Genomic DNA, 18,576 nt, shown 5'->3' with positions numbered 1-18,576 from the left:
CAATCGTAGTCGAATTCATGGTCAAACCTGTTTCTGTGTCAATTTTTGGCAGCCGATCGAACAGGCTCAGGGGAGGAAGGGGATGTTGTAATTAAGAGGAATTATTTCCGAGCGGCCTCCTTATCTCATGAGAAAGAACCTCAAATATACCAATGTACTTGGCAATCTCAATACCCTCAGACAGCGTACTTTAGTGGATGTCCATGTCTCCGCTCAGATGGCAAAGGAAAATCCCCGACTCCCCCGCTTTGGCGGAAGTGTCCCGCCTCCCATCCGCCTTTCCCCACTTGACATTGTATCGGTGTGTTACTTCCCCGCCAGCGTCAGAATTATTATTCTCACAGAGCTCGCTACTTCAAACTTGCTGCTGGTAGTGGTCGTCAAGGGCGGTATACTCATGCTCCACATAGTTTCCACTCCTTGTTACATCCTCTGCGCCCAGTGTGAAGTGTCTTGTCTTGGAATTTAGCCTTACAGAATCAATATGCCTACCAACACCTCAGCAGGAGCGTGTGAGGACCAGCGTGCCTCTCTGATTTCCCGAGTCCTTCCTAGAATGACTATGTCGGAGGGATCAAGTCCGCTCACTCGCCCCCTCGCTCCAGTGCCCTTTACAGATGGTCGCTCACGAGCAGAAGCACGATTTCAAGTTCAGGGCAAAGCCATATTCACCGGCGGAGCAGGAGGACTAGGCCTAGTCTCTGCACAGGCTCTCCTGGAACATGGACTCTCCTCACTATGTATCATGGATCTCCCCAGTACCTTGGAGACGTCATCAGAACAAATTCAATCACTAGCATCAAAGTTCCCCTCTGCCAATATAACCAAAATTCCCCTGGACGTGACATCAATGGAGTCAATCGAAGCCGCATTTGAACAAGCAAACAAGACAATGGAAGGCATCGACATCCTCTGCTGCTTCGCTGGGATCCCCGGCTGCCAACCATCCCTCTCAGTAACACCCGACCAGTTCAACAGAGTTATAGACGTCAACCTAACTGGATCCTTTTTCTGCGCCCAGGCAGCAGCAAAGCGCATGGAATCCTCAGGCAAAGGCGGGTGTATCTTATTCACTGCGTCGATATCCGCCCATCTTACCAATTTCCCGCAGCCGCAGGCGGCTTACAATGCGAGCAAGGCTGGGGTCGCGCATATGACTCGCAGTCTGGCTGCTGAGTGGGCTGTTCATGGTATCAGAGTAAATAGTATTAGTCCCGGGTATATGGATACTATTCTTAATGCTGGGGACAGTTTGGCGGACGTTAGGAAGATTTGGGATTCTCGTTGTCCGATGGGCCGGATGGGAGACCCTGAAGAGATTACTGGGGCTGCAGTTCTTCTGTGTAGTCATCGTGCAGGACGGTACATCACTGGTGCTGATATTGCTGTTGATGGGGGGACTTTGGCTCTGTGACAATATGGTAGGGAAGTTGCATCGTATGCTAGCTGCTTTCCCCTCCTGTCATTGGTTCCGCTTGTCTTTTCTCAGTCTGCATCGTGGGTGTGCTTCTCAAGATTTGTCTGCTTACTTCTACTTCTCAAATCAGTTTCAGAAAAGTAGTGTTTCTTCAAGAATTGTTCATTGTGTCTTTTTAAATACAGAAAAGACCGCACAGCAGCTTTTTCCACTCCTCTTTACCGGCAGATGTAACCTCCATCAATGCGCAGATCGGCACCAGTAGTGTAAGTACTAGCATCACTGGCAAAGTACACATACGCCGCCTTCAACTCCTTAGGATCACTCTGGCGACCCATAGGAATCATCTTATTCCAACCCTCCTGAATATCAGCAGGCACAAAGTCTCCCAAACCGGTATTAATGTATCCAGGCGAGATACTGTTGACACGAGCGAAATCCCTCCACTCATTCGCCAGCGAGCGAGCCATGTGGATACACCCAGCCTTAGCGACATTGTACGAAGTCTGCTCCTGAGGGTAATTGACAATGTGGCCGGACATCGAAGCAGTAATCACAAAGCTTCCCTTGCCGCGCTCCTTGAAATGGGGGCCAACAGCCTTCGCACAGTAAAAGACCGAGTTGAGATCGGCCTGGATGACATCGTCCCAGTCCTGAACCGAGCCCTCGAGAACACCCTTATCGGCAGTACGGCCCGCGTTCGCGATAAAGGAGTCGATCCTGCCAAAGTCGGTGATCACGTTTTTGACCAGCTCTTGCACTTCGTCCCATTTGCCTGTGTCGCATTTGTAGGCCTTGGCTTTGACTCCGAACTCCTCTTGCAGGGCTTTGACGTTTGCTTCGGCGCCCTCGGCTCGCGATAAGTATGTGATGGCGATGTTACCGCCCATTTCGGCACAGCCCCGGGCGGCTTCGTAGCCGATTCCTCGGGGGCCGGAGGCGCCGGTCACGACCACGACCTTGTCTTTGAGACTGAAGAGGTCTTTGAGAGAGCTGGCTTGAGGGACTTCGATAGGCATGGTGGGCGAGAAAAGGGAGGAGTTGAATAGGTGTATAGAAGGAAAGGTGGAATTATTTGAGAATTATTGGTTTGTGTGGAGGATTGAGGGGTTATAGAAGGAATCTATGGGGTCTTTATACCTTTTAATCGTTGATGGGGACTCGGGTCCAACCTTCCCACCGTACAACTGTGCAACTTGTTTCGCTCTCACTTGAGATGTTGTCCTTCTCCACCCGGCGGGACACTCGGCGGCACAATCCCGCCAGCATTTCTGTGGGCACTTTGGAGGGGCGGATCTCTCAAATTATTTCTCATTTTGGTAGATAAGATAAATTTAGAAAATAGCAAACGCATTAGGCGGGCTAGCAACACCCCCAATGACCTAGACCGAGTCTGAATCAGCACAATCCCCACACAGCCAATAAGCGGGAAACCAACCTTCAAAGGCATACTGGACAAGAAAAAGCTATAACGTCCACTAGCCTTGCAATGCTCCGATAACTTCTCCAAATCAAACATCTCCCCAATAGGAGTTCCCCAGCCCGCCAGCACCCACTCATGTAAATTGAAATTCGGGTCCGCATGGGCACCTCTGATAGGCGCACGCTCAAAGCTCGGCGCATCACCAGCGACAGCAGAGAATTGATGCGCCCATAGCCATCGTACCATACTCTCCGTCGCCTCGACACCGCTAAAATCGGGCGACGATCGGAGGGCTAGGTCCTTGCGCTGCTGGTCGTCCAGCTTGTTGTATGCAGCCGTGAAGCCACTGCGGATAAATAGAATGTCACCCTTTTGGAAGTTGAGGTTGTGATCTTTGACTACTCGTTTCAGGTTTTCGACGGTAATGGTCTCGGATTTGAGGGCGGAGATGGGGATTGAGTTTGTGGTGGCCCATTCTGCGTAGTCAAGGAGGACGCCGCGACCTGTTATTCCACCGTGTTCACATATGGCTGAGGGGTTGAGATTAGTACGGGGTTAATCATGTACCTTGAGGTGGTTCATACAGTGGATTCCAATGATATCCGAGCTCTCTATCTCTTCCGTGGTATGTCCGTTATAAAACTGCCTGGACTTCTGGTTTGCTAGATTCGCCAACCAATAAGCAACGATCTCAGACGCCATAGACGCTCAATAACATACCGTAGTGTCTAAATCCATCCCATTGGGTAGACCCCTGGCTATTGAATGCCAGGGTGTCATCATGAATACAATTTGGACTCCGAAGAATAAGGTCGTGCTTGAATGGATTGCGATTGAAGCTTGGATACGAAGGCATGCTCAACGGCCAGTCAAGAGAGATTCGCACGCCAGTTTTGATTTCCTTGGCGGCTTCGACAACCCGCTCGGGGGTGAGCAGATTCAATGTCCCAAGTTGGTCATCTTGTCCAAATCGACCCCAGGCATTTCCTCGTGGGCCTGTTGGGTCTAGTGGAAGGGAATCAAACGAGATTATTGCGTCTTCAGTTGATTTCGTCATGGTGAACGGGTTCGTAAGAGGAAAAAGAGGCTGAAGGTGTATATATGCTGTTGTTATACGAACGGGTATGGCTTTAGCTCTTTGATGAAGGTGCTCTCGTTCTCACTTGGTAAATATCAACGTAGGCTCAGTGGCCAGATGGAAGAGGCGAACATTAAATACCAGCGTACAATAGCTCAATGTCAAGGAAAATTGCATACTCGGATATGAATCCGCGTGTGGGGGAAGCTCATAGACCTCGGGATGAGCGGGGTCTACGGGGTCACCCCGGAATGGACAGCTCGGGAGCTCGGGGAAATACCGTTTTTTTAACAACTAGTTACAATCAATACTGCAAATTTACTCAGAAGTATTAAAGAACTTGAGGCTTCGTTGATTTCTCGTTCCCGTGACATCAATTGCTAAATCAGCACATGAGAGCCAATCTAGTACTGGATACTGCATCTCTCGAATTGACACTACTATATCCGTTGGGGTCATCACCTTCCCTTCCACGTGATGAAGACAAACAAACGTATATGTTGGGTGTTTGCATCACTGTGCTGATAAATAAGATCAGCGCTGTCACTCCCCTACGGAATACCCATCTGCCAGCTACCCGATGATGAGCGACGATGAAGACGTCATTTGAAATCCCGTTCTTTGCGACTGAATTGCCTTGCCCGCTACCCACCGGTACTGAAATCGAGAATGCCCCGGACATATCCATGCGACATGGAGAGCGAAGAATAGTCGGAGTAGGCCAGCATTTTGTTGTGAAATTCGGACTGGGTGTCGATCTCATTGAAGGAGAAAATATGTTATTTGTTTAGCAGAATACAAACATCCCTGTCCCACGAGTCTTCGCCCTCTATTCAGATCCAGAGACAGGCAAAAACTTCATTATCATAGAGCGTATTCTCGGTCAAACACTTCTTTTAGTATGGCCGCAACTTATAACATTAGAGAAAGAGGAAATACTAAAAGACCTGCGGGGATACTTTGACGACTCACGCTAGCTTCTATCCCCAGAATACTTTAGCAGTCTCGACCAAAGACGGCTTCTGGATGAGATATTTTGGATATAGGAGCCAGATCCATTAGTGAATGGTCCTTTTAACTCTGAAGACAATCTCAACGAAGCAATGCTGCGAAAGTATACCTACAACGGAGGCCCGCACTATAGAGCAGAATATCTTCGGAAATACTTTCCTTTTATTTTTAAGGGCAACAAGGCGACATTTACCCATAGTGATTTACAAAGAAAGAACATTATGTTGTGCGAGAAACCTCATCGAGACCAAGAAGGGGGACGCGTCGTGATGATTTATTGGGAAAAATCCGGATGGTATCCAGGGTATTGGGAATATTACTTAGCTGCCTGTGCTTTACGATGGGATGACGACTGGTCCCTTTGGATTGACAGTATCCTATCACCGTGTGTCTCCGAGGCTGCATACTTCCAGTCACTACGCCTTGAATTATGGTCATAGAGGATCTTCGAGGTCATTTTGTTTAGCGAGGATGTGATCGATATTTCGACTGGAATTCTTACATTGGGCATAATAATGTGAAGTAGAAGTAGAATTTGAGGGTTGTAATTATAGTCTAGTATCAAAATGGTAATAAGTTCACTTGTAAAGAGAGAGAAAATATAGATGTTGGAAAAGAGGGGCTGGAGAACCCCTTCATGCAGGATATATAAGGGGCACATGCGATTCCCACTGCTACTTTGTCACCCTATCGTAAAATGAGCCGTAGAAAGGTATATATGTTGCGAGTGCCTTTCTTGAATTACTCTAAGTCTCGTTATATCCGGCCTCTTATTCTCACCCCGTTTGAATCCTCCTGCTCCAACCCCAATCGCGCACAACCCTTCTCGGGGCGTGCAATGGACCAGGCAACGGTACATGGTAAGACCATTTGGCAATCATGTAATTCGCTTCTAATACGGACTTAGGGGTTGATCCTCACGCGTATACAAGTGGCCGGTGGCTTCGAAACGATAGGCATCAACGCCAGATACGCCATGTTGATATCAATTTTGACGAACTCTGCCGAAGAGTAATGGAATTATCCAGCGGAGCCAAATTGATCACAAATTGCGACAAACAGGAAGGCGGTTTCAACAGGGTGTTCATTTTCACCATGGACGACCATTCACGCGTTGTGGCGCGACTGCCTTTCGCATTAGCTGGCCCCGCGAAATTAGCCACGGCTTCTGAAGTGGCGACTATCCAATATTGTGGGTTAGACAACTATTCGAATGGAAGATTTGAATTGCTAATGATATGTGCGATATAGTACAGAGCAATACCAGTATTCCAATCCCTAAAATACTTGACTGGAGCGACGACGCGTCGAACAGTGTTGGAAGCGAATATATTATCATGGAACATGCGGCAGGAGTTCAGTTACAACAGAAGTGGCCCTATATGTCAGGCGATCAGAAGGTTCGATGTATAGATGCCATCTACAGAAAGCTTAAAGAGATGGCCGACATTGACTTTCCAGCCTATGGAAGCTTATATCTTTCCGCCACTTCATTGGGATCTTTCTCTGGGTTACCACTAAATGGCGGCTTTCGCCTCGGACCCCACTGTGGAACAAGATATTGGGATTGTGGCGAGCGCAGATACTACCAGCATACACTTCCCAATCAAGGCCCTTGTGAGTCTCTTCTAACCCATTCTTCAAAAGATGACGGCTAAAATTTGAGGGTGAAGGGTTGACCATGAAGGGATACTCTGATGGCCTTGTGGATGCAGGTCTTTCAAGAGTTCCACTGAAAGACTCCCAGCTCCCAAATCGACCATTCTATCATGGCTCAGTTCAGTCACATTTCGACCTTCTCGAACGGGGTCGTATAGTGCTCCATTCGATGTCTGCAAATACCCAACTACATGATGCAGCTGCGCCGACCCTCTTTCACCCCGACCTGCATAAGAGGAACATATTTGTTTCGGATGATGATCCCTCGATTATAACTGGCATTATTGATTGGCAGTCATCCAGCATAGAGCCAGCCTTCTGGTATGCGGATGAGGTTCCGGACTTTGCAATTTGTTCGCCTTCCCCCGAATCGTCTTCTGGGAATCTAAACAACAGCGAGCTATGCAGAAAAACCTTCGAAGTCTGTACTCAATTCCTCACCCCAAAGCTCGCCCTCCCTAGGATGATGGATGAAGGCATGTTCCGACCGTTTAGGTACTGCTACAGAACGTGGAAAGATGGCGCTGTTGCTTTCAGGCAGGAGCTCATTGAAACTTCCAGGGACTGGGAGGCGCTAGGACTCGTCGGCTCGTGTCCATTTGTTTTACCGAGACCGGAAGAACTGACTGTTCATCGGAAGGAATACAAATGCTTTGAGGCGGCCCAGAACCTAAAGCGTGATTTGTCAAGCTTGCTTGATTGTGCGTCTGATGGATGGGTTCCTCCAGAGATTTGGGAAGAGGCAAAAGTACAAAACAAGGCAATGTTCGATGGGATGTTGCAAGCTGTTCTGACAAATGAAGATCCCGACGAGGATGAACCAATTAGGGATGAAAAGGACCTGAGAGATATCTGGCCCTTTGATTTGCCGGACGAGTAATTGGTCTTATCTCTCATTAAGTTCCATAATGGCCTAGATATTCTAGACGGGGTTGCCCTAACACTCTTTGAAGACATGCATTATGCGCCTCCTACGGAGATTCAAGCTAAGGAAATTCTTAAAATCAGAGCTGTGTATCATTAAAGCTCAAACGCCTTGAGGGTCATGGATCTTGGTAACTAGTCCAATTTACACCACTGAAACTGCATATGTACTGGATGATCTTCGGCACTCACGACCTTTCCCCTTCCATAAAGCTAAATGCCCTAGAAAGTGAAGTACGCAATAGTAGCAGCGAACGTAGCCAGATTGTCGCCAACCGTCGCCAACGCAGTACCATCCTTCACAATCATATAGCTTGTCCCAACAGTGTTTAACCCATACACCACCAGTCCACTTGTACTGCCCTCAACGCTGAAGATCATACTTTGGCAATCCTCTGGAAGGGGGAATGTGGAGCAAGTGGTGCTGTAGTTGTTGAAAAAGCTGTATAGCCCAGCCCCGTAGACAATCACATCCTTGGTATTGAGAATCCGAAGACCAAAAGAGTCGCAGTTTCCGCCGAGACAGCTGCTATAGTCAGGGTCATTGAGAGCCGAGTTGGTAGGGTACGGGCCGTTGGCTGCATTGGGATTTGGTTGATAGTATCTGCATGCAATTGGTTAGGACAGGAGATGAAAGGGCAGCAGCACGTGTTGGATCACTCACGGAGTTTCTGTCTGTATGAACCCTGCCACAATTGAACTCGCGCCTGAGAACTGATACTGATACAGCGAGTGATGCTCGGAGGCCGTTCCGTATCTTGCGCCTATGTTAGTTATGAGAGAGCATTGTGAGGATTATCTGTCACTTACAACCAGACATTATTTCCTTCTACCAAGAGACCGCGACCGGTATAGACCGAGATTTGGGTATTAGTAGCGCTCTCAAGGTCATGGTCGGCGGTCCAAAGCCAGACATTCTCCAAGTAAACACCACTGGCGACTTTGGTAATGTGCATGGACATGTAACCAACCTCACAGGCTGCCGAGACAGCTGCAGTCGTCGGGCACTGAGCAACCTGCTGCTGAGATCCTTGGAAGCCCCCGATTCGAGTGTGAACATCCCACATCCCAGCGCCTGATGTCGCTGCCAAGTTCCACTCAATGAGTACAGCGCCCGGCGTGGAGCCCGCGGTGCTCACTATCATGTCAGACCATTCAACGAACCCAGATTCTCCAGATTTGCCAATTTGAACCACCGCAACGGGATTGGTAATGCTCGACCATACACTGCCAGTCGCCATGATGACAGGATATGCCTCTCCGACAATCCGAGAGCCCGGTGGGACGTAAATAGTGCCGGTGACTTTGTACGTTCCTTGATCGAAGAACACAATCTTACCTGCAGATGCGGCAGACGTCAGCGCAGACTGAATGGCTGTCGTGTCATCAGTTGAACCATCTCCCCTGGCGCCTGCACTTCTAATGCTGACAAACGAAGCTACTGGTGATTGCTCATACTGAGGCTTGGACTTGGTAAAATATCTGTTCGATCCACCAGCAAGCAAAGCGCTAGGACGTGTCGGTGCAGCAAAAGAGCCCTGGAAGTTGGTCGGTCCGTTTGGAGTATACTTGTGGCCTTGTCCCCAAGCAGCAATGGTCGTAGAACCCCCCGAGCCAGCAAGAACAGTACCGCTGACGCCTTTGACTGCAACCGGGACGTTGTTCAGAATTATGTTCTCCAGAATGAGACTTCCAGTTGATAGTGTGGAAGTCTGCCAAGCGGTATCGACAAAGGTAGGGCAGTTTTGGATGGTGCTGTCAAGGATATTGACCGAGCCAACGAGTTGGGCCCCAGCACCACCATTGCTGATCGAAATAGCAGTTGTGCAGTTAGACAAAGACAGACCTTGATAAGTCCACCCCCAGTTCCAGATCTGAGAAATTGCGGTCACTGAATTTGAAATGGCCAGGTTCCGCATTGTGAATTGCTGGTTGCCAATATTGGCACCATAGAGGCCACCAGTAATTACCACATCGGTCAACCAGCCACCAGAGCCTGGTATTGGATTAGTATAGACCTAAAAAAAAATAAAGTAGCAACATACCATTCTCAATGAAAATACCCTGGTGCTGTGTTCCAGAAGCAGAACTCATAGCAATGACAACGTTCTCGATGCTGGAAGCTTGGCCAGTCGGCCAATGAATACCAGTCGCAGCAGTACCGGCAGGGATTGAGGTCAAGTCCAATTTCAAATTGCGAACCTGTCTGAAGAACACATTCGTCGACGTCCAGCCCTGGTTTCCATCGCTCTGGTATTGGTCACCGTCAACCAGCCCCAGTCCGACAAAACCTGCGGTTGCTTTTATAACAGGCATTGCATTCGGGTTGCCAATCAGCTGGGTGAAATAGTAATCAATAATCGACGATGAGATCAGGTACGTTCCCGATGGGAAGTAGACTATCGCAGGAGTCGTGGTCGAGGATTGTCTGCTTGCCGGGCCAAACCGACCACCGGCGCTTATGGCCGCATTGATCGCGGCCGTATCGTCGGTCACACCATCACCTATGCTTACCTTAGTGCGTCTCGGGGTAGTAGCGATCCTTCAATGCTCACCTATAGCTCCGTAGTCTTTCACGTTTCGGAAGACTTGGTAGCCAGAAGGGTTCGAGTTGAAGGCTGCGACTCCTTGGTGGGCGATGTCTGCTAGCCAGTACGCAGTGTCTGCTGCTGCCACTGCTGCAACAGGAGAGTTGACCACGGCGACCTTGGTCTCGAAGCTTACAGCAGCCGAGGCGGTCTTTGTTGAAACACCGAAGGAAGTATACTGCTCAAAAGGGAGCATGGCAGAGCTGACTATAGAATTCACAGCGGGGATCTCTAGTAGCTGTGCATTGGCACAAGCCACCAAAGAGAAATACTTGATCACAAAAGAATAATACATCTTGACCCTGAATCATTGAAGAGGTAAGTTGGCGAGGCAGGTGCTTTCGATTCACGGGCTATGGAAGCATGGGCAACAGAAGCCGGGGAAAACGTGGTTTATGTATGTATAGCGACCTGGGCGATGCTGACAGTAGACACAATCGGATAATGCAGGCATGCGCATGACAGCAAAGGGGTAGAGTCAATGACCCTGTATCTTCAGCCGTAAGAAAAGCAAATTAAGGAATCCCACCCCGAAATACCACTCAAGACGGGGAAATAGATAGCGAGTGACTGCAGACCAGGGATATCCATTGGCTATTTATTTCCGAGGAGGTCAATTTTCCCGTCATGCCCTGTTCTCTGTTTCATGTCCTGGAGGTGCCCTAGTGGAAATGAGAATGTGAATAAATGGCGCAGATCTTTTCCCTACAAGAGATGAAGTACCCTGCCTCTACCTGCATGTCAGCCAATAGCCAATCGATGTCTACACATCATAGATCCCGAGCTAAACTGTGAGTTTGGCGCAGGTGTTTCCTGATGAGAATGGAATGTGGCTAGTTGAGAATTCCACCTTTCGGAGTATGTGATATGTGATATGTGACTTATGGGTGTGTGTGACCGGTTGGTCAGAGTCTAATCATTCAGGGATTTATGCTCATAACCTTTCTTGGGATTCAAAGTGTCCTAAATTTGACTAACTTAAATGAAATTAAGGTCAGCAGACCCATGGAACGCCATGCTTTAAGTGCGGGGAGACGAGACCGAAGGCTCAAGTACTTCCATCTTATAGGTCACACTCACCTTCGTTCCCCTTGACTCGAACATTGTGATACTCAAGTGGCAGACTTAGATAGGTCGGGTTTTCCGGTCACCCGCAAGGCGTACAGCCCACTGAGTGATTCTTAGCCTCTTGTGTTCTCAGAGTGTACACATACATCACGCAGAGTCCCTTTGTATACTTGCTCGGCGGTGCGGAACATCAGGAGGTACTTGAACCCACTGGCTAGAATTGTTATATGCATAGTTTCAGACTCTGCTTGATATAAAAGAATCCATCATGCTCTTTTCGGGCTTCAGTGTGCCTTGTAATATTGGTGGAACGGATCTTTCTTCCGCTAGTCAACGTCGGCGACATCACGAAGTGAGCGTGGCTTCGATTTGAGCATAGAAATATCCCCCTGTGCTGTCAATTCATTTGCTAGAAAATGGGCCGATCTCATTCGAGAAAATCATGACAATCGTATTACATCCCCTTTGTCCAATGCAGGCAGACAATAGTTTGTAAAGTCGGACCTTGGCTGCCAAGAAATACCACGTGACTCGTTCTTGTCCGCCTTGGATGCTTCCTGCAAAAAAAAAAATATTATAGTCGTGCCTCCTCCATTATTGTATTGTTGGACATCTCAAGATTCGAAGACAAATATCATCACTGACAGCAATACACCATCGATCTGTCTTCGACCTTACTTTCGCCAACTCGAGAGCTCCTTCGTCCTGCTGACAGCTTCCTGCGCGACAGATCGCGAACGTGTCACGGAACCGCGAATACCACCGGACAACCACATCGAAGACGCTAGAGACAAATGGGTTTCGCTCTCTCCGCGATTGACAATATCTAAGTGGAGGATAACAATCATCAAAGCTGTTACTCTTTCGAGTCGGTGTGGAGTTGGAAGAGCCTCGCCGTACACGGAAAGCTCCCTACTTCGATTGCCGCCAGTGAGGGAACTCATCACGGCGCCATACCGAGGTCCACTCTTGCATCAAGCTTGATTCACGTCTTTAACCCTGGTCACCTAGATTCCGAAGGTTACGATACGAGGCGGTTCGAGCTTACAATCATACAACCAACAGTGGTCTTCATACACTCAATATGTTGAAACGTGGAGCTCAAGGCCCTCAGGGGTCCAAGGAAGACGAGGGTGCTTTCGGAATGGCCAGCACCCCGGATGACAAGCCCCACCGAGCCACAGCGGCCCAGTTAGCCAGTAGAAAGTAAGTGATAACTCAGGTAGCGTTTGGATGACCACAAACTGACCAAAGATCTCTTTGCAACCTTTAGGATCAAGAATGTTCGCTCACGCCGGGCTCCTACTCCCACAACCGGTGGAGGCGCATCTGATGCGGCTTCGTTCAACCCTTTCGCATCCGCGGCCCCGGCGCCAGCGCCTACCCAGACTGGGTTCACATTCGGCCAGACTCAGAGCCAGAGCTTCCCTGGGACAAACTCGGGCCCCGGCCAGGGTGGAATCTTCTCATCAGGCACTAACGGCCAGGCCGGTGGTCAGGCGTCTTTCAACTTCGGCTCGGGCCCTACCTCATTTGGATCTGCACCGTCGAGCAATCCTTTTTCTGTAGACACATCATTTGGCGGAACTACCCAGTCAAGTACCAATGGATTCAGCTTTGGGGGATTCAACGCCGGAAACCAGGCCACTCCGTCGTTCGGTGGGTTCGGAGCGCAGCAGAACACAAGCACTCCAGCAAAGCCCGTCCTATTTGGGCAGTCTACAACACATATGACTTCGCCTGCCGATGAGAACATGCAAACTTCGCCCGATAACAAGCCCAAGAGAGCTTCCATCTTTTCACAGAAGCCAGCTGCACCTGAGAAACCTGCCGACAAACCTGCGGAGACCCAGCCTTTCAAACCGCTTTTCGGATCAACGCCCGCCGCTTCGAAGCCTTTCGGTGCAGAGAAACCACAGCAAACATTCAACAATCCATTTGCGAACCTTCCAGGGCAGAATGCGTCCAGCAATTTATTTGCACCAAAGACAGCTACACCTGAGAAACCTGTCGAGAAGCCTGCGGAGACCCAGCCTTTCAAGCCGCTTTTCGGATCAACGCCCGCCGCTTCGAAGCCTTTCGGTGCAGAGAAACAGCAGCAAACATTCAACAATCCATTTGCGAACATTCCAGGGCAGGCTCCAACCAGCAGCACTAACCTGTTTGCCCCGAAAATAACGGCAGCTGAGCAAACTCCTGCGAAGCCTGCTGAGGCGGCAATGCCCTTTGGTACTCTTTTCGGGTCGACCTCCAGCTCCCAACCCTCGGGGCCTGCTAGCAATCTATTTGCGCCCAAGCCAGCGGCAGAAGAACCAAAGGCGAGCAATCCATTTGCGAACATTCCAGTGCCGAGTTCATTAGGCAATTTGTCCTCACCGAAGGTTACTGAGAAAACTACCGAAGCACAACCGTTCAAGCCTCTGTTCGGTACACCTACGACATCGAAAGCTGTGGAGACTGGAACGCCTGCACCAGCATCTGGCAATTTGTTCTCCCCAAAGCCGGTCGCCGAGAATGCGGCTGCAAAGCCTGCAGCAGATCAGCCGTTCAAGTCCATGTTTGGTACACCTGCGGTGTCGAAAGCCTCGGAAGCCGGGAAAGAACAGACTGCTTCACCTGCATTTGGTAATATGTTCTCGCCAAAGCCGGTTGTTGATAGTACGGCTGGAAATCTATCCGAGGGCAAGCCGTTCAATTCCATGTTTGGAACGCCTACAAAGGCTGAAAAAGAACAATCAGCGGCAAGCAGCGTTTTTACACCGAAGGTGACAAGTGAAGCGCAGACTCCTGTACCTGCAAAGACCTCACAATTCGGCTCAATTTTCGGGGCGTCTCCTGCGTCGAAGCTTGGAAAAGAAAAGACAGCCCAGGCAACACCTAGCAACCCATTCGCGAACCTTCCAGGGCAGAACGCATTCAGCAATCCATTCTCGCCAAAGCCGGCAGAGCAGGCTGCAAAGGCCCAAGCACCGAGTACATCTCTCTTTGGTGCAAGTACGGCAATTGACAACAATAAGCAGAATAAGGACATTGAGGGTAATAAAGACAATAAGGTCGCAGCTCTGAATAGCCCATTGACCAACTCATTCACCCCGGGGCCTAAGGTGTCGAACGGATCCCAAACGGAAGGTGCGACGACTGCCACCCCTCGTGTGTCGTTCGCGCACTTTTCACATGACAACAAAAATTCGTCGTCTATACCTGTTCCTTCTTCTTCCACCTCTTCTCTGCCCTCCTCCTCCACAACCTCTGCTGTTCCCAACACTTTCACTGCTTCAGACCCTGACAGTCTTTTCCCACCAACTGATCATCCTGTATCTTTGGACTATCCTGAGTCAACTGAAGACTTCGACAGTATGCCACTCAAACGTCTTTTCCCTGAAAAGAATCGGGACGAACTCCGCACGCGAGCTTCTTTGCTCAGGAATATCGGTGTCTTGACCGAGTCGTTCAAGCGTGAGATCGTCAAATGCGACCCCACAAAAGAGAATATCGACGATATCCTCATTCTTTACGCTGAACTTCGCCGTGAGCTAGGCGTCCCCATTGGGTCAATCAAACCCGGGGAACCGGCCAAACGCGCCACCATTCACCAACGCGCCACATGGAACGAAAGTGCCGCCGCCAAAGAATGTGCTGTCGCCAAAGATGCTGCCGTCAAAGATGCGCCAAATGGATACGCACCTCCTCGGAACCCGACCCCTCCCACCTTTGTACCTCCTGCTCTTGATGGCACGCCCTCATCTTTTTCCACCAAGCCTTCTGGTGGGTCTACTACTTCCTCCAAGTTCGCCCAATCGTTCTCCGCTCCAACCCCTGCTCCAGCAAATACTTCTGTTTCCACCTCCATTCCTGGTCCTTCGTCCTCAGCCGCGGCTCCTGTCTCGGTTGCTCCTGTCACTTTGGCTGGGCCCTCTCCTCCGACTACCGCCCCCAATGCTACTCCTGTAGCCATTCCTACCGTTGAGACTCCCAAGCTTGGTGATGCGGCCACTTCGACTGCTGTCCCTGCTTTCGGTGCTCCTAAGTCTAGTGGTGCGACTACTTCGACTGCCACCCCTGCTTTCCAAATTCCTAAGTTTGGTGATGCAGCCACTTCAACTAGTGCCCCTGCTTTCAAAATTCCCAAGTTTGGTAGTGGAGCTACTGGCACTGATTTTGCGGCGCAGTTCAAATCAGTGTCGGACAAGACCCTAGCCGAAGCGAAGGCCAAGAGAAAGGCCGAAGAGTTTGACTCCGATGAGGAGGATGAAGCTGAATGGGAGCGCAAAGATGAGGAACGTCAACGTGAGAAGCGCGCTCAACTCGAAGCTGCAGCTAATAAGCGTTCCGTTTATGTCCCCGGCGTGGGTTTCAAGTTCGCTGATGATAACACTGCTCCACAGAACGTTGAGGAGCCTGCTACATCTGCCACCCCATCAACCCCTCCCTCTCTGTTCCCTCCTTTTACTGCTCCTTCAACCGCTTCTACTACCAATGGTACCCCCTCTTCCTCACAATACCAGCCCCGGTTCCCTAGATCATCTCCTCAATCCTCCGAATTCTCAACTCTCGTCGGGACAGCCACTCGTTCGCCTGCGGATGCGGCACTCTTTGGGGCCAAGCCTGGACCTCCGCCTCCTTCCTTGAGTGCAGGCCCTCCAAGCTCCTCGGTCGGCTCTTCGATTTTCAGCGGATCGGTCAGAAAGCCGGTTCCAGCCTCGCAGAACATTTTCGGCAAGTTGAAGCCGACCTCGCCGAAACGCAAGGCGTCTGCGGATGAAAGCGACAACGACGATGATTCCCCCCCCAAGAAGACTAAGTCTTCCCACAACATTTTCGGCGGACCCCAGCCGACCTCGCAGAACATTTTCGGTGGGCTTAAGCCGACCTCCCCAAAACGCAAGGCATCTGTAGATGAAAGTGACAACCAGGATAATTCTCCCGCCAAAAAGACAAAGCCGTCGCCCCCCCTCCTTCTGCGGGCGCCAGTATGTTTGGACGGGCGTCCACTGCCCCATCGCCGGCCCCTTCAACCAATCTCTCTTCACAGCCCGCAATGGCCACTCCCTCGGCCACTTCCTCGGCTCCTCCCACTCAATCGATTTCCACCGCTACTGAAGATGAGGACGGTGAACCTGGTGAAATCTTCGATCTGACAAAGGGCAACAGCGGCGAGGAGGAGGAAACCGTCATGTTCGAAGAGACCACCCGTATTTTCAAACTTACGGGCACCTGGCAGCCCAAAGGAACCGGTCCCCTTCGCGTTCTGAAGCACCCTGTCACTGGACGTGCACGCATCGTCGCCCGTGCCGATCCAAGTGGAAATGTTATTTTGAACGCTCCCCTGATGAAACAGTTCGACTACAAGAGCAACTCCAACAGGGTTCAGTTGCTAGAGCCCAACCAGACCGGGGGATTCACGCAATGTACAGTCCGAATTCCGGCTGAAAGAATGCAAGAGTTCCTCCAGCTGGTCAACGAGATCAAGACCTAGATCTCTTTTTATCTCTTCCCCATTTTTTCTTCATCTTTGTTCTCCCTTCCGGGGGTGTATGCTAATTCCCAAGCGCATGGCCATGGTTTGCATTTGCGTGTTCTGCCTTTATGGTTCGGTTTCTTTTTGATCTCTTGCTTTTTGTTGTTGTTTTTCTTTGTGCATCGACCCCTCCCCTTGGACAAAGTTGGCCCGGCTTCACGCCGTGGGCCAGCTTCAAGCCCAATAGCATCCGCCTCTTTCCTTTTGAACCCAGTCAGGGCCCGGGTGAGTATCTCCCTGGGCGCCACGGGCTTCAAGTCGGACAGAGTCGGCGCGGCTTCACACAGTCGGTCTCTTTTTCTTTGAGCCTAGTTAGGGCCCGGGTGAGTTTCTCCCTGGGCGCCACGGGCTCCAGAAAAAGTTGGCGCGGCTTCACTGGCAATGGGCCAGCTTCCAGTCCAATGGCATCGGTCTCCTTTGTGAGCTCTGTTAGGGCACGGGTGAGTATCTCCCTGGACACCACGAGCTCCAAGTCGGATTTCCTTTTTTTTTATTGAAGATAATGGGGTCTACATTGTATTTCTGTGAAGGTGAATAAAAATTGATCTTTTTTTCTAAGCATACCTCGTAAATATATGTCAGTAAATATACATCAATTAACTAAATGAAGTCGATCAAAACAAAGACCCTGGGACCCTGAGACCCTGAGACCCTGCGGCTGTGATTTTCGAGGGGCCGAGACTCGGGTGGCGGCCTAAAAACCCGCCTATTTAAGACATCGCTCTTCTTTCCAGTTCTCTCCCCGTTCCCCTTTTATTTTCTTCTGCTTCTCAGCTGTCACTCGTTAAATTTTTACGCTCGTTCAACCGTCCAAAAATGAAAACCTTCGCTCTTTCTTTCCTCCTAGGCCTCGCCAGCCTCGCCACGGCTCGCACTGACCTGCAAGGCTGCGTCTCGTCGGAAGTCATAGTCGAGCAATACTACGCCAGTTACATCTGGTACGTCCCTGGCACCGGCGAGATCTGCTCGTTCCTCGACTGCGGCGGTGGTCGTGCGCCGCCAAAGACCAACCAACCGGGATGTCCACTATACAGCGGAACCGCAACGCTTACTCCCGACTACCTGGCGGGCTGGGGACCCAATGGCAAACAGGCTGCCTCTACAAGCACCGTGGCGTCGACTTCTTCGGCGACTGCCGCGTCGACTACTGATGTTGTGCTCGCTTCTGCCACGCAGACTTCTGAGGCGTCGGTGTCGGACTCGTATTCCGCGTCTTCCGCTTTCGCTTCTTCTTCTTCTTCTTCGTCTGATTCTTCTTCCTCTTCTTCTTCCTCTTCTGGTTCTTCTTCTTCGTCTTCCCCGTCCAGCACTCAAGCTGCCGATAGCATGATCACGGCTGCTCCTTCTTCTCTCACCGCGGTCGCTTCTTCGTTGAAGATTTCCACCTCGTCGGCCTTATCCACTGGTAACGCTACCTCTTCTGCTGCTGCGGCGACCAGCTCACCCGCTTTCAATGCTGCCACTATCCCCGCCTCTAATGTCGCCGGTATCATGGCCGTGCTTGCCGCTATGGTCGGGGTTATGGTGCTGTAATTTCAACTTGAATGTGTACTTATACATTGTGGAAGTCGGATTTGTACCTAGTTTTGGAGAGAGGAGACGGGCTTGAATTTAGATAAATACTCAGAAATATACCCGCTTGCGGAACAACCCCCTATTCCCTGTCCATAGCATATCACACCACTGTCCCACGGCAGGAGAATACTAGTTTGAGCCGCATCGCCGATCTGCACGACCCGCCCTCTTGGCGAGACCCAAGGCTCTCTCCACAACCAAGGGCTCTCTCTACATTTGAAGTTGTGGAGATGGTCCGTTGGAATGACTCGACCTGTAATTTCTAGCTGGCCCGGGATAGAGCCTGTCTGTCTCTTGAGGTCACTGGGATTGCAA

At 50.4% G+C, this 18,576-nt stretch overlaps 7 protein-coding genes across 7 annotated transcripts; 4 read left to right on the top strand and 3 right to left on the bottom strand.

Moving 5' to 3' along the window:
- Positions 1-484: 484 nt before the first annotated feature.
- N7518_010356 (uncharacterized protein) lies at positions 485-1,414 on the top strand (the record flags this gene model as incomplete). Its single annotated transcript, XM_057191282.1, has 1 exon — positions 485-1,414. The coding sequence occupies one exon, from the start codon at positions 485-487 to the stop codon at positions 1,412-1,414; it is 930 nt and encodes a 309-aa protein (XP_057037418.1).
- A 221-nt stretch (positions 1,415-1,635) lies between these two features.
- N7518_010355 (SDR family oxidoreductase) lies at positions 1,636-2,436 on the bottom strand (the record flags this gene model as incomplete). The annotated part of the gene is made up of 1 exon (XM_057191281.1): positions 1,636-2,436. The coding sequence occupies one exon, from the start codon at positions 2,434-2,436 to the stop codon at positions 1,636-1,638; it is 801 nt and encodes a 266-aa protein (XP_057037417.1).
- Positions 2,437-2,751: 315 nt separating this feature from the next.
- N7518_010354 (uncharacterized protein) lies at positions 2,752-3,897 on the bottom strand (the record flags this gene model as incomplete). Its single annotated transcript, XM_057191280.1, has 4 exons — positions 2,752-2,799; positions 2,856-3,370; positions 3,425-3,502; positions 3,561-3,897. The coding sequence occupies 4 exons, from the start codon at positions 3,895-3,897 to the stop codon at positions 2,752-2,754; spliced, it is 978 nt and encodes a 325-aa protein (XP_057037416.1).
- Positions 3,898-5,767: 1,870 nt separating this feature from the next.
- N7518_010353 (aminoglycoside phosphotransferase family protein) lies at positions 5,768-7,468 on the top strand (the record flags this gene model as incomplete). Its single annotated transcript, XM_057191279.1, has 4 exons — positions 5,768-5,789; positions 5,837-6,121; positions 6,181-6,546; positions 6,603-7,468. The coding sequence occupies 4 exons, from the start codon at positions 5,768-5,770 to the stop codon at positions 7,466-7,468; spliced, it is 1,539 nt and encodes a 512-aa protein (XP_057037415.1).
- A 266-nt stretch (positions 7,469-7,734) lies between these two features.
- Positions 7,735-10,395, bottom strand: N7518_010352 (glycoside hydrolase family 55 protein; the record flags this gene model as incomplete). Its single annotated transcript, XM_057191278.1, has 5 exons — positions 7,735-8,116; positions 8,177-8,269; positions 8,323-9,508; positions 9,558-10,016; positions 10,068-10,395. 5 exons carry the CDS (start codon positions 10,393-10,395, stop codon positions 7,735-7,737), a joined length of 2,448 nt encoding a protein of 815 aa, XP_057037414.1.
- A 1,857-nt stretch (positions 10,396-12,252) lies between these two features.
- N7518_010351 (uncharacterized protein) lies at positions 12,253-16,644 on the top strand (the record flags this gene model as incomplete). Its single annotated transcript, XM_057191277.1, has 3 exons — positions 12,253-12,374; positions 12,442-16,138; positions 16,201-16,644. 3 exons carry the CDS (start codon positions 12,253-12,255, stop codon positions 16,642-16,644), a joined length of 4,263 nt encoding a protein of 1,420 aa, XP_057037413.1.
- An 858-nt stretch (positions 16,645-17,502) lies between these two features.
- N7518_010350 (uncharacterized protein) lies at positions 17,503-18,219 on the top strand (the record flags this gene model as incomplete). Its single annotated transcript, XM_057191276.1, has 2 exons — positions 17,503-17,888; positions 17,994-18,219. 2 exons carry the CDS (start codon positions 17,503-17,505, stop codon positions 18,217-18,219), a joined length of 612 nt encoding a protein of 203 aa, XP_057037412.1.
- Positions 18,220-18,576: the final 357 nt, after the last annotated feature.

Source organism: Penicillium psychrosexuale (assembly GCF_028828465.1).
Source record: "Penicillium psychrosexuale strain IBT 29551 chromosome Unknown utg000006l, whole genome shotgun sequence".
NCBI lineage: Eukaryota > Fungi > Ascomycota > Eurotiomycetes > Eurotiales > Aspergillaceae > Penicillium > Penicillium psychrosexuale.
Note: the sequence above shows the minus strand (reverse complement) of the source record. Positions and strands in the feature narration are given on the sequence as shown.